The 14,941-nt window shown below is 33.9% G+C and overlaps 1 protein-coding gene across 25 annotated transcripts in view; it reads left to right on the top strand.

Annotated features, from left to right (window-relative positions):
- Positions 1-14,941, top strand: part of MPDZ (multiple PDZ domain crumbs cell polarity complex component) — a 176,782-nt gene that overhangs the window by 86,567 nt on the left and 75,274 nt on the right. For 23 of the 25 annotated variants that reach the window (XR_010148765.1, XR_010148764.1, XM_009456297.5 and 20 more), the window contains 6 exons: positions 2,536-2,682; positions 3,554-3,718; positions 5,550-5,735; positions 6,856-7,065; positions 9,491-9,607; positions 12,291-12,458. Coding sequence is in view for 23 of the 25 variants with exons in the window: in XM_009456297.5 (XP_009454572.2) it covers positions 2,536-2,682; positions 3,554-3,718; positions 5,550-5,735; positions 6,856-7,065; positions 9,491-9,607; positions 12,291-12,458 (993 nt within the window). In the remaining 2 variants the exon portion in view is untranslated. The remainder of the gene's footprint in view (positions 1-2,535; positions 2,683-3,553; positions 3,719-5,549; positions 5,736-6,855; positions 7,066-9,490; positions 9,608-12,290; positions 12,459-14,941) is intronic. The other 2 variants (XM_054657916.2, XM_063787978.1) reach the window with 1 other exon arrangement.

Genomic DNA, 14,941 nt, shown 5'->3' on the forward strand with positions numbered 1-14,941 from the left:
ACAAGGAAGGATTTTTCTGATTTTTAAACCTATGATTTATAGAAAGAATCAAAATAGAATGAGTTTATTTAAAAATAAAACAATTTATCATGACTTATGAACAGAATTGTAAAAGGACTCTTTTCTACTCTTTCTTTTCCACTCCTATGTATTTACCTTCCTGAAGAGGTTAATTCTGCATACTTTTTTTCATACCACTTATGCTGTGGTGAATGTTTTATGTTTATTAATAGCCTGTATATCTAGCATAGCCATTGTGATCTACCATCCCAAAAGGAGGTCTAATAGAATTGTTATAAATTATCAATCTTAAGATACATACCATACCAGCAAATTTCACGGATTTCAAAAGAAAAAATAAAATAGTATGTTAGGTAGAATTTTTCATATTTCTTATAATATTTATATACCTCTGGACTAGAAGGGAGAAGATAGAACAGATGACATATATTAATAACTAGTGTTTATAGCATACTTTGTGCCAAGCAGTAGTGTTCTTAGTATTTCATTTAGTCCTCATGACCATAATCATCTTTTTTGTTTGTTTGTTTGTTTGTTTGAGACAAGGTCTCGCTCTGTCACCCAGGTTGGAGTGCAGTGGTGCAGTCATGGCTCACTGCATCCTTGACCACCAGGGCTCAAACTTTTCTCCTGCCTCAGCCTTCCGAGTAGCTTGGACTACAGGCATGCAGCACCACGCCCAACTGATTTTTGTATTTTTTGTAGAGACTGGGTTTTGCCATGTTGCCCAGGCTGGTCTTGGACTTCTGGACTCCAGCAGTCTGCCTGCCTCAGCCTCCCAAATTGCTGGGATTACAGGCATGCACCACTGTACCTTGCTATAATATATTTTTTTTAAACATTCAAAATGATTAACAGTCAAATATGAATTGAGTAAGTATAGCTGTTACTACCATTTTAAATTGACTTAAGGAAAAGTACATTAAGGTCCATCTTAACAGTGGTTAACATGAAACTTCAGAAATTATTTTCATGGAGGGATAGCGTTAATGTGGCAGGTGTGCATAACTGAGACTGCAGTCCTTCGGGTGGTAATTGAATAATGAAGGAGACCCTTTGACTAGCCATTTTGTTGTAGGCATCAGAGCTCAGACTGAACTTTTTTTTTTTTAATTTTACTTTAAGTTCTAGGATACATGTGCAGAATGTGCAGGTTTGTTACATAGGTATACATGTGCCATGGTGGTTTGCTGCGCCTATCAACCCATCATCTAGGTTTTAAGGCCTGCATGCATTAGGTATTTATCCTAATGCTCTCCCTCCCCTTGCCCCCACCACCCTACAGGCCCTAGTGTGTGATGTTTCCCTCCCTGTGTCCTTGTGTTCTCATTGTTCAACTCCCACTTATGAGTGAGAACATATGGTGTTTGGTTTTCTGTTCCTGTGTTAGTTTGCTGAGAGTGATGGCTTCTAGCTTCATCCATGTCCCTGCAAAGGACATGAACTAATTCTTTTTTATGGCTGTGTAGTATTCCATGGTGTATATACATTTTCTTTATCCAAAGACTGAACTTTTAACTGCCCTTTGTGCTCATGCTTTCTTGGTGGCATTCCTAGTAATCTGTCAAGTGCAGAAGTGTACAACAAATGAAAAAGGACTAAGATATTTATGGGCCTTGGCAAGATAAAGGTAATAAGGCATAGATCTGACTTCAAATTGTTTGCTATGTAGCAATACAGCATAAATGAAATCATAAGGGAAGTAGTGTAACAGGACTGACTAATGGACATTATTGGATGGGACATTCTCAGGGGAAGTGATGCCTAAATTGGGTTTTCAGGGGTGAGAAGAATTTCATCCAGTATTAGATTTCAAAGTCAGGAGATATGGCTTCTGAAACTGACTTCTGCACGTTATCATTAAAATTTGAAAGAGCTCTTTTTAATCAGACTTTTTTTTAGTCCTTTTATCCCTCAGTTGCCTTAACTATAAAATAAAAGGGATAAAGTAGATCGTCTTTGGCATACATTCTGATTTTAATATTATATTTATTGGATTCTGTGTGAAAATGAACAGCTTTCTAATATTCTTCATTATTTAATGTAACAGTAGAAAATTGGAAGTTCATTCTTTGGTTTTAAGGTTTGATCATTTTTAAAGACCATTGTCTCTGGTTACAGCATAAACCCAGGAATGTGGTTCTGCGTTCTTTGTTTAGATTCAGACCCTTTTCTAGCTGTGCAACTCTGGTCGTGATACCTTTTCTGAACCTCGTTTTTCTACTTGGGAAACAAGAGAGAAATTGTACCTATTTATGAGAAACAGATGAGACCTATGTAATGGGAGCTTGCGGCTCACTGCTTCCTTTCCGTTTGTAAGTTCATGAAATCAAAAGACACCAGTACTCTTTCAAAGGAAAAGCCCCAAAGCTTTGCAGTTTTACAATATGGTTTTTGAAGCTTTGTGAGAAAGATGACCACTTTTGGGTAAACATAAAACATAAAATGTGTGCATGAGTAAAAATAAAAAGAATATAAAAATTGTGGTGATCTTTTTTTTTTTTTTCTTTTCAGGTGGCCCATGTGAGCAAGTTTAGTGAGAACAGTGGATTGGGGATAAGCCTGGAAGCAACAGTGGGACATCATTTTATCCGATCTGTTCTACCAGAGGGTCCTGTTGGACACAGCGGGAAGCTCTTCAGTGGAGACGAGCTATTGGAAGTAAGGAGCTATGCTGTTCCTTCTCCTCCTTAAATAAGACGTGGAAAAGCTTGCAGGAGGCTTAATGTGGTGAATAAATTCTCATTTTAAATTTCCCCTGCAAAGGGGACTTGAGAGAAATCTACAGATAAAAACAACCCAAAGCAGAAATTTTGTATCTGTGTATCTGTGTGTACATTTAGCTTTAGAACTAATTCCATGCCATTTTTTATTTAGGTTCAGAAAACTGTAAAAACAGTCTTTGAAATTTTTTTTAACATTTATTTAATTTTTAGAATAAGTAACGCATTCAGATGTTTAAAATCACAGAGAATACAAAGATAAAGAATGGAAAAGGGTCTCCTTCCTGTCCCAATTCATCCAGTTCTCATCACCCTTCATTAGGTAACTACTAATATATTTGCTTCTTTGTAATCTGCCAGTATTTTTAATGCATAAACAAGAAAGTTTGAATATATTATTTTCCCTCACTTTTTAAAGTACACTAGCATACAATATATGTCATTGTCCAATTTTTTTTTTACTTTATAATTATACAAAATGTCAAAGTTTTATACTATTCTTCTCCTTGTCCCTTTCATTCTTTGGAAATATTTTTATTGTCTCTTTTTTCCAGACCACTACACTGGCAGATCAAACATAGATGAAAGCTAGTGGTTTTTCTTTGAGTGCTTTAGAAGCTCCAATTCCAACAATACTCTAAACTTGCACATAAATTTAGATAGTATTTCTACAGGTCTCACTATAGTTGTGAGCACAGTAAACTGTGGTAATGACTATAGTAAAATTTATATTTAATAAAAAAATTGTGTTCTAAAGAATGTTCATATTATGAAGTGTTGTTTCTTGGACAATGTATCTTTTTTCACAGGTAAATGGCATAACTTTACTTGGGGAAAATCACCAAGATGTGGTGAATATCTTAAAAGAACTGCCTATAGAAGTGACAATGGTGTGCTGTCGTCGAACTGTGCCACCCACCACCCAATCAGAATTGGATAGCCTGGACTTATGTGATGTTGAGCTAACAGAAAAGGTATCAGATTTGCAGACATGAGGCTAACCTACATATATAATGGAAAGGCTAAATGGCTTAAAATTTTTTAAGCATTTTTCAATTTGATATTTGATTTACTCACATCGCCCATGGCTTGGAGGATAGAATTTAAAGTCAGACAAATCTGGGTTTGAATCAGACTTGACACTAGCTGTGGGAAATTGGGCAAATCACTTCATCTTTCTGAACCTCAGTTTTCTCCTTGGTAAAATGTAAGTCATGATGCTTGTCTCAGAAAGTTGCTCTGAAGGTTAAATAAGGTTATGTAAACATGTTAGATGTTAATGCATACTATATACTTGTTTAATTTACTTGCAGTATTTCTTTGAAGTAGATGCTCATATTCGTCTCCATTTGCAGAAGAGAAAACTGAAGTATATAGTGTGTACATAGTACATATGTGGTAAAAAATATTTTTAAATAACCTACCCATCTCTGCCTGGCACACAGTTACCACTTAGTGAATGGCTAAAATATGGATGGACACAGCATTTCTGTGTGGATAGGTCTTACTTGTTTACATACTATCCTTTTAAAATACAATAAATTTGGCCCATAATGATACATGTCAGATAATTCTCTGTGACATTCAGGAACTCACATTTTCCTGTTTGTTTATTGTTTTTCATTCATTTGTATCATGATGTCAAGAAATGGAGCTAATCAGCTTTTCTGAGGATACACAATACATACCTAAAGTTAGGATTAGGACTTTGCATAATATGTGGTCCAGTCAAATCTCATTTAAGGTATATTGAGAGATGATGTTAGGATTTGATTTATAGTATATTGAATGAATCAGTACAATGGAATAATTTGGAAAATTTTGAAGAATAAAATGCATAGTTTAATATTCATATGGGTGATTAGAATAGGGTAGAACAAGAAACATAATTCCAAATTTTATAGCACTCAAAGTCTAGCACCCTATATGTATCCATACATATTTTTATGTGTATAATGGGATTATTACAATAAAGCAAATGGGTGTCATTTGTATCTGTGGTCCTAGGCTGTGCAATAATTGATTAGAAGCAAAGATATTTTACAAACTAGAATTTCATCCTCATAAACACATCTTTCTTTAAGTTATGTTTATACAGATGAACAAAGTTGAATTAACCTATATTAACCCAGTATTTTGAATCCCTATTTCTGTCTGATGCTTTATAAATGTTACTTCATTTAGTCCTCAGAAAATTCTATGAGATGGGTAACTCTGGGACCCAGTTGATGAATATTGCTCAATGTAATTCAAATTTTAAATATTCAAGCTGCTTCAAGCTGGGGGCAAATCTGATTTCAAATCTTATGTTTTGCCACTGTGTATGTTAATTTATTAATGAAATAACCATATGCACAAGTCACAGCATTTTAGAACTCTTATTTGTATAGAGTATAGAACTTTTGCATATATCCATTTTCTCTTGTTTTTATTTATCATAAGAATTCCTTTTATTTAATGTCAAAATAGCTTTACATTTTTTTCTGACTAGAGATGATTGAAACACTGATGAAAAAAGTGACAGTCACGCACAATCCTGCTGTCGAGATATAACCATTGCATATTTTCATAGACCTTTGAATCATATATTTTTAATGTTTGTTAAAACTTAGGTATTTCTTCCTTTTTAACAACTTTCAGTAATTACTACCTTAATTCCTAAAGGTTTCATGAAAAGCTGTTGCTACTCTTGTTTGAGGATGTTTTGTTTGGACAGATGCTGGGAATATCCCTTTTCTTGTAGTGTTGGTATGTGTGTCAGCTAATGCAATGCCTCTGAAATAAGAGCTGTCTGATATTATCCAGCCTCACGTAGATCTAGGTGAGTTCATCGGGTCATCAGAGACAGAGGATCCAGTGCTGGCGATGACTGATGCGGGTCAGAGTACAGAAGAGGTTCAAGCACCTTTGGCCATGTGGGAGGCTGGCATTCAGCACATAGAGCTGGAGAAAGGGAGCAAAGGACTTGGTTTTAGCATTTTAGATTATCAGGTAAGTATATACTACTTTTAACAATTTTTAAAGGCCTATTGTTGCTACCAAAGAAAAAGCAGATGATGATAGTTTATAACCATCAAAGATGTTTTCTTTTTTCTAGTCAGTCTTTCAAAATAGTGATTTATAGGATTCACTGATTATCATAAAGCATTTCTTTTAACATTGAGTTCATTGAGATATTTTTATTTCATCTCTTGGAATTGGAAGATACATTTTAGGAATATCATAGTGGGTGTTTTTTCGTTATTTGGGAAGTGCTTATGCTATTTGTATTTCCATGTGCTTATTTGATGACTCATATTTTAGTGGTAAGTCATAAAGAAGTAGGTATTTCTTTTGTCTATAACATGAATGCTAATTTATAATCTGATATTCCAATTAATATTTCTGCTGTTCCAATCATTTGACTAAATTTATGAATATGCTGAAATTGGTCAAGTTGGCCTTTGTCCCTGCTTGCATTGCATTCTTTGCTAAGGGAGGAGATGGTAAAGCCTGTCTGATAGAGTGCAGCTGTTGTTCCTTACTTACACTAAATCAGAAAGCCACCTTGGATGACTCCAGGAAGTTGTGTTCATAGGGCCTGACTCTGGAGCCTTGTTAAAACATTAAGGTTGCTGTGTGTCTGAAAACACTTCACTACCACATACTTTATGGCCTTGCTCTCTGTTCTTTCATTTCAAAAGGATGGGTCCTACCTTCAGTGCACTTATATCTAGTAGTGAGTTGATGTTCCATACAGTAACACCCTATTTAACAATGCTTTTTTAAATAATTAATATACCCAACATCTGGCCTCCAATAATAGTTATAAAATTTGATAACTTATCAAAGTTAAAATTATAATTTTAAAGTTATCTGTACAATTTAAGAGGTCTACTCAGGAACATTAGGAAGTGAGGGTGCCATTGTTTAAGGTGACTTCTTCCTAAACCCTCTGAAGTGGAGATAGCTTTTGTCTAAATAATTAGAAATTTTGTATGGATTTTTTTTGGCATGAAAATTTTTAAAGGCACTTGAGACAATTACTCGTTGGTTACGATTTAGAGTGGACGACCTGTAGAAGAATTTTCTTTGTAAAATGAGCTGACTCTTTCCTTTTGCCTTCTGTCAGGATCCAATTGATCCAGCAAGCACTGTGATTATAATTCGTTCTTTGGTGCCTGGCGGCATTGCTGAAAAGGACGGACGACTTCTTCCTGGTGACCGACTCATGTTTGTAAATGATGTTAACTTGGAAAACAGCAGTCTTGAGGAAGCTGTAGAAGCACTGAAGGGAGCACCATCAGGGACTGTGAGAATAGGAGTTGCTAAGCCTTTACCCGTAAGAATTCAGACTTTATTGCTTCCCTTTATATTTACAAGCAAAATGGTTCATAGGTCTACTTTTCGCTTTAGGTGTTCTCATGATTGAATCGTGACTTTTAGTAGTTTTCATCAACGTGGTTACTAGCTCCATTCGTATAAAGATTTAGTTTTGAGTAATATTTAAAAAAAATAAAGGAAAGAAAATAGCCAGGAAGTTTATAAATAAACTTCTAACTTATTGGTCTTTGGTTCACTTTTGACATTGATTGATTGATTGATTGATTGATTGATTGATGGAGCCTTGCTCTGTTGCTCAGGCTGGAGTGCAGTGGCGAAATCTCGGTTCATTGCAGTCTCCACCTCCTAGGTTCAAGCGATTCTCCTGCCTCCTGAGACCTCCTGAGTTGCTGCGACTACAGCCACGACCATGCCTGGCTAATTTTTGTATTTTTAGTGGAGACGGAGTTTCACCATGTTGGCCAGGCTGGTCTCGAACTCCTTACCTCAAGTGATATCCCCCTACCTCAGCCTCCCAAAGTGCTAGGAATACAGGTGTGAGCCACCACGCCCAGCCTTGACATTTTATATTTGATAATAAGGTCGTGATTAATGCAAAATCAAATATTTTCAAATGAATATGGCTTACAATATCTATACCAATGTAGTGGGGTATTAAAAAAATTAATAGCATTAACTAACAATAAAATCTTTAATCACAGTGGGATAAAGTAGAATCTCTGTCAGAGTGGCTTCAAGTTGCTAAATTCAGTTGACTTCAACACATTTGCTGTCTAATTACTGCAGAGCAGGAAATTAAACTTTCCAAAATGGGTTCATCAGTTTGTGGCTCTCCTGGCAGGGAATAGCTCCCAAATCATAAATTACTGTAATAATAGAAACAACTTTATGAATCCGTGCTACATAAAGCAGTATGTTATATTAAATGTAGTGATTGCAACGTGGCACTTATCATTGTATTGCAGTTAAATATTAGAGATGTTCTCAATATTTGTGGGTTTTTTCCAATACGTGAATATAGTTTGAAGTGAAAAGGCAGATACACGTTTTCTTAAGAAAATGCAAACACATAAATATAATTTCATAAGTAGCAATATGGGTTTGTTGATTTTTGTGAAAGAATTTGTTAAAACAGTAAGCTTTGTTAATGTATTTTAAGTGCCAAAGTTTTGTGCACCACTTTTTAGTCCACAAAGAATTTCAGTAGCCTATTAAAATATATTTATGAAAAAAGAAAGAGGAGGAGGAGGGCAGGATGATTGAAGAATATGTTAATCCAATCTGAAATTGAACCAGGCTTGTAAAAATTATGACAAAAGAGCACTATGGATGGGAATGTAAGAATAAAGATAGGCTATCAGGGACTCTACCTATTTATTAAGATTGGATTATGCATTTGGTTCTGGTCTTTCTGTTGGACAGAGAGAAATGGCAAACATGACTCAATATACCTTTTATTTTTACTGTCCTTAAGATGAAACCATACCAGTTATTCAGAAGCAGTCTTTTTTTTTTCTGTATAGTTCCAAAATAAATTTCTTTTATGACGGTATTTGATATTTTAAATTCAGTATGCCTTGCAGCATATGATAAATACCTCTACTTCCCAAAGTGAGGCTTAATAAATATTAAACTCACATATATGGGCAAAGAAGAAAAACAGTTTCTTTTCCCCTATAATGCTTCTTCTGTATGTTTTGCTGATGCCAGGTGATGTAGGCAGGCTGATTATCTAAATATTTTAGCCCATTTCATCTGAGAGTGGAATAAATATGTTAGCTTTTCTGTCAGTGTGACCAAGTTTGTGATACGATATCTCTAACCTGCAAGTTAAGCAGACTGTGGATATGTAGAGATTTGGTTTTTGTTTCGTTTTGTTTTATAAGCCATGCTAAATTGAATTCCCGTAGAGTTCACTAACATTCCTTTTCAAGTAAATTGGATTCTTTAAAATAATATTCTTGTAAGGGATGACAGAAGTTGATATTTCTTTTTAATATTTTGTTTTTCTGCAACTTCTTTTATTACCTAAAAGTTGCTTCATTTCTATATTAGGAAGTCACTGTTTGACCAGAATATTTTGCAGATAAAAATAACTGGAAGAGTATTAGAATATTAAAAAAATAATTCATTTAAAAAAATTCTTATAAGAAGAATGAAAAATTAGTAGAAAGGGATTCTCATCCAACAGGTGATTTTTATATTAGAGTAAATAATCCTCATTGTGTCTTATCAAATGAATGTCGACTATGAATATCAGATTGCATACTTACCATTCGATGTTGAAGTCATATCGTTTGAAAACTTTCCAATTTCTTTCTCTTCTCGCCCTCCTCACTTTTCCTACCTTTACTCTTCTTTTCCATTTTCTTTCTTCTTTGCTGTTCTCTCTCTTTTCCATGAATACCATTTTTTCCCTGCAGCTTTCACCAGAAGAAGTTTATGTTTCTGCTAAGGAGGATTCCTTTCTCTACCCACCACACTCCTGTGAGGAAGCAGGGCTGGCTGACAAACCCCTCTTCAGGGCTGACTTGGCTCTGGTTAGTGGCTATGACTTATCAAGCTTTCTTTCAGAAACCTGATATGGCTTACTTTGCCTTTCAAAATATTCTGAAGAAGTCTATTATATTCTTTGTTCATTATTATATTTGGAAAGATAAACATGTTTTCTCCAACTTAGTTCTCACAATTGAAAATGGGAAGAAAAACCATAATAAATATGAAAAACATTTGTGAGGAAAACTTAGTTAACATTGCATTGTAGCAGTATGTAGAATTAATCTTTGTGCCATATCTAAAGTTTGTGGAGCATTTGTTTGCTCCAATTTCACGCTTAGATATCTCTAGGCATTCTTTAACTGTGCTCAATATTCAGTCACAAATCACTGTTTTGGCTGTATTTAATGAGGTAATAGGTATCTTTTTTCCATTAGATATTAATAGTGTGAAAATCATTTAAATTGGTTCAGTTATTAAGAACACCACAGTTTTATGGAAAGGTAAACCCCATGTTTTCTATAAATACATATATGTAAGTATACTGATTTACCAGAAAAATTATAAATTACAATTTTATTTCTGTTTGATGTTTAAAATAGTATCCGTTGGAATAAAAGTATTTGGAGGCACTCTGCCCTTAAGAAACTTTTTTCTTGTAGAGGGTACAATGCTATATCAGTAACTAAAGGATAAAACTAAATACCGGGCATGAATATACATATGACATTTACTCAATATAAATACAACAAATTGTACATCCTGTTCACATTACCCCTACTATTAGAGCTAGGTTCCTTACTCAACGTTTTTTGTGGGGCAAACATTGTGCACTGTTGCTAAAAAGGAATATACTTGCTTTTTAAATACTTGTTTGAGTTTCATTAGACTGGAGAAAGGTTTAAAACCTGTTAAATTCTTCATTATGTGTTTATAACTGCGCACATCTTGCTTTAAAACAGAGTGAATTATTTCTTTGACTATATATACATTTTGCTGATTGTAATTTTGGGGGAGACAATTCCTTTTGCTAATATTTTTAAATTGCAAGCTCTTGAAATAGCCATTTGAAAAGTTTTGGTATATGTTATAATAAATCCAATAATTTCACACTGTAATACTTAACGTACCAGGTAACTTATGGCCCTGCTCTCCATGGGTATTATGTTAGCACTTGAAAACTAGATAGCTTAGTATACACAATGAATTACATACAGTACTGTGGTGTAAATAGTACCCAGCCGTAGCAAATACTTTTTGAAATGTTGCAGGATACAAATACTATATATGATTATTTCTAAAGTACCCGACGAAATAGCATTCTCTCTAGCCTTTACATGGCTTCCTTGAACCTCCTTAAATGGATACCAATCAAAAGGAAGATTAGTTCCACTTTTATGTGAGCTTGGCATCTTATAATAGTAATATGCGTCCTGGGTCTTCTCCTTAGCCAGCTAAGTAATCTTGGACTGGTCACTCAATTTCTTTGAGTCTTAGTGTTTTATCTCTACAGTAAATAAATGAATTGATTGTTAATATCTCTCCTAAGATCCTAAGATATCAGCAATATACATACAAATTATATTGAGGTATTCTTTCATTAATGTTACTTAAATATGTATTGTAATCTATGACACAAGGTTTAGTTAATACTATCTAGATTGTTGTATGTTATGTATATTTGTAAGGGTAAACCTCCACATAGTGACTCACTAGTGAATTTGAACATGTATTTAAAATATATTATTAGGCCTATGAAGTATATTTGAAGAGAAAATCACTTCAAAATGGCCCACAGGTATTTTTAATAGTTTTTTGTAAGAATGTGACCTGATATAATGTTATAATTCTTCTAACTTCTCCTGGGTAAGCAGTAAATTGAAATTACAAAAAAAAAATAGAACATATGGAATTTTGCCAAGATAGACAGAAAATGCTGGTAATATCAGAGAAAGGTAGTATATATGTCAGTTCTGCCTATTCTCAGGTATGACTTTGAGTGAATTGCAAAAAGAACTTCAAGCTCATCATAATTTAAATATTAATCTTGATTCTGTGACAGAAGACAGCAATAGGATTATTAGAGAATATGTAGTGAAATTCTCTATCTCACTCTTTATGAGTTTTCTAACAAGTTTATAACTTAAAGCTTCACCATAACCAGATCATAATTAGGCCCCTTGTTTGTTAGTATAATTTTAGCATGAAATCACAGATTTTCTTTTTGGTTTCTGCAACTTGAATGGTTTTAAAATCTAGTTCAAGATAATTTAAACAAAATATATAGTTTTAGTGTGGCTTACAAATATGTAATTGCCTAGCCTGCCTCATTGAATAACAGTTTATTTTAGTTGACTAGGAAAAATTATGACACAATTTTATTATAAAATTGTAAGAGTTGGGCATGAGAACTGTAAGAAAGTAAATATTTTTGTTAACTATGGAACTGTTTAAACATAGACTTCATCCAGGCCCTTTGTTAATTGTTGCCTTTAGCCCTTTTATTGATGAAATAAAACAACCTTGTATGCCAGCACTTTCTGCTGTAGGTGGGCTATTTATCCTTGTTCTGCTGCATTAGCAGTGTCTGATTAGGGTTAAGAGGGCATATAGAAATACAATAGATAAAAGAATGATACCAGTTTGCCTTTTAGTCTCAAGTGGAGATTGTTTGTCATATATGTAATAGAACAGAATTCCCAACTGATATTATTGTTTTGTTTCTAGGTGGGCACAAATGATGCTGACTTAGTAGATGAATCCACATTTGAGTCTCCATACTCTCCTGAAAATGACAGCATCTACTCTACTCAAGCCTCTATTTTATCACTTCATGGCAGTTCTTGTGGTGATGGCCTGAACTATGGTTCTTCCCTTCCATCATCTCCTCCTAAGGTACAAAGGAAAAGCCAATTTTTCTTTTATAGGAAAGTCTTGTGTGTAATTTTCCAGAGGTCAGTCCTTATGGGGAGTTGTGGGAATAACATATTGGAGACATTATGTTTCTCCAGTTGTGGATTCATTATTGGATTAAAGTACAATTTCATTTAGCTAACGTTGGTTGGATAGCTTTCAGATTACTAGAAACTATTTAAATTTAGTGTCTGAGAATGACAGATACAGAGGCTCAAAGCTTTGATTAGGGTTTGCATGTCAGAAAGAAAAATTTAGCATCATATATTTCTCAAGTTGTGTTTTTAGCAGTGTCTACTTTGGAAAAATTACAAGAATAACTTTATTTTCTTAATGGTTTTAAAACTGACTTCTATGCAAAGTTGGATAGTAAAATATTTCTTGCATTAATTTAACATTTACTAGCTAAGTTAAACTTAATGCTGTCATATGTTTTTATACAAAATGATGCCAAAGAATACTTTACATAAAAAATCACAGTGAATGGTAAATTATGTTTATGTCACTGGATGTGAACGAAGAATTTAGTCACTATTTGACATATCTGTGCCATTTATATTTTAGAAATAGATTATTGGCATAAATGCCCCAACTCTATTCATTTTCTTGGTGACATACTCTATAATGTTCAATAAGTAATACTTTAAAATGTATCCAATGTTTTGGGTGTGAAATGGTATCTTACTATTTTAATTTGGATTTCCTGATTACTAATGAGAATGAATGTTTTTTTCATAATATTGGCCATTTGTTTTTCACTTTTCATCAAAGATCTCTTCATATCTTTAGGCCATTTTGTATTGGGTTGCTCATTTTTCTTTTGATTCTTTGCAGTTGTTTTTTGGAAATTGATATGCAAAGCAATTCAACATATATTTTTAATGAATATCTATGTACATGTGTGTAGTAAAATCTAAAAATGTGTTGGCAGGATACTTCTCAACTTCAAAAAAGAAGTTATCCTTGGAGAAAAAAGGAAGTATGGGAATTTAGCTATGTGTCTAATACATTATAACATATTATGAAGAAAGAGAGATTGATGAAAATATGGCTGAATGTTTATATCTATTAAATCATGGCAAAGAGTTCATATATGAATATATTTTCTTTATTTTTCTATATTGGAAATATACCATAAACATACATTTAAAATTAAGTTGAAAAGACTGGACAATTTTTTTTAATATACGAAATATGTATTTTCTGCATAAATTGAATTCAATGGGAAGGGGTATTTATGAATAAGTTGGAAAGTAGAATTTCCGTAGGTCTAGCACTGTTTTCCTCCTTTCCTGATTAACAGGTTTTTTGGCCAGAACATTTTCAAAGCATTTTCTTTTATGTTCAAGGTGCACCTGTTATCCTTGCAAATGATGCTGGACAGTCTCCTTGAAATGGTTTGCAAGGTATAATCTTGAGTGGAGCAGCTGCTCCTCTCTCACCACACCTGAGACTGTCTGTCTGGCTGTGTCCTGTCTGGAATGTGTTCTGGAATGTGTTCAGTCTTTACTGGCCTCAGGGCTGGAAGCTGAGTTCATCTCCTGATGGAATCTCCTAATCCACAGCATAGCACACGTCTTCTTGCCAGTGGACAGATTGCATTGTTTAACTTAGTAATTGTTACTTAAAGGGATTACACAATCTGCATACTGAGAAGCATATATTTTACAGGGCAAATGCTGGCTGTATGCAGCACAACATATTGGCTTACCGAAGTCTGTTTGCCTCCTTTTTTATTTATTTATTTTGTTTTCCCCAAGCAGTTTACTCTTTTGTTGAAGCAAATTTTGGCAAGCTCGTTTATCAACTGAAATACTTAAACTACAAAACAACAAAGAAGACATTAATGAGGGTGTTTTAAAACACATTGTGAAACTCCTGTGTGCTTTTAGTTTTCTTAAAAAGTAGGACTGTTCCTGCATCGTGGTAAAATCTCTGCAACATTTTATATTTTTGGTGACAACTTTCTAATACCTAGACTTTTACTAAAAATTTTTATGTAAATAAAATAAATATATAATGTGTCCTTCCTGTTTCTTTGCAACAAATTTATATTAAAAAGACACAATGGTGATTTGTTATGGAATTTACAATTGACAATTTTTCTTAAAAGTGAGCGTACTTAAAGGCTTTTTAATTTATAAAGTAATACCGTATAGTATATGATTTTTAAGAAAAACAAAGATGCCTCTATCTTGATTTGAAAGAAGGATTAAAATAGAATATGAGGATCTCAGCGATTCCTTAGATTTTTGACTTTGCTAACTATGTGATTATCTTGTAGCCTTAAATGGCAACAGGGTATGAACAAATAATTTTACCTGTCTCTTCCCCTTGATGAATGGTCTTTTGGCCTTCGTCAGGTATACTACCAGAAGTGATCAGTGCTAATCACCTACAGCACAGACTCTTCATAGAGGGAGGCCTCGCTCTTCAGGGCAGCCTAAACACCAAAGGGCTGTAGC

Source organism: Pan troglodytes, chromosome 11, assembly GCF_028858775.2.
Source record: "Pan troglodytes isolate AG18354 chromosome 11, NHGRI_mPanTro3-v2.0_pri, whole genome shotgun sequence".
Classification (NCBI taxonomy): domain Eukaryota; kingdom Metazoa; phylum Chordata; class Mammalia; order Primates; family Hominidae; genus Pan; species Pan troglodytes.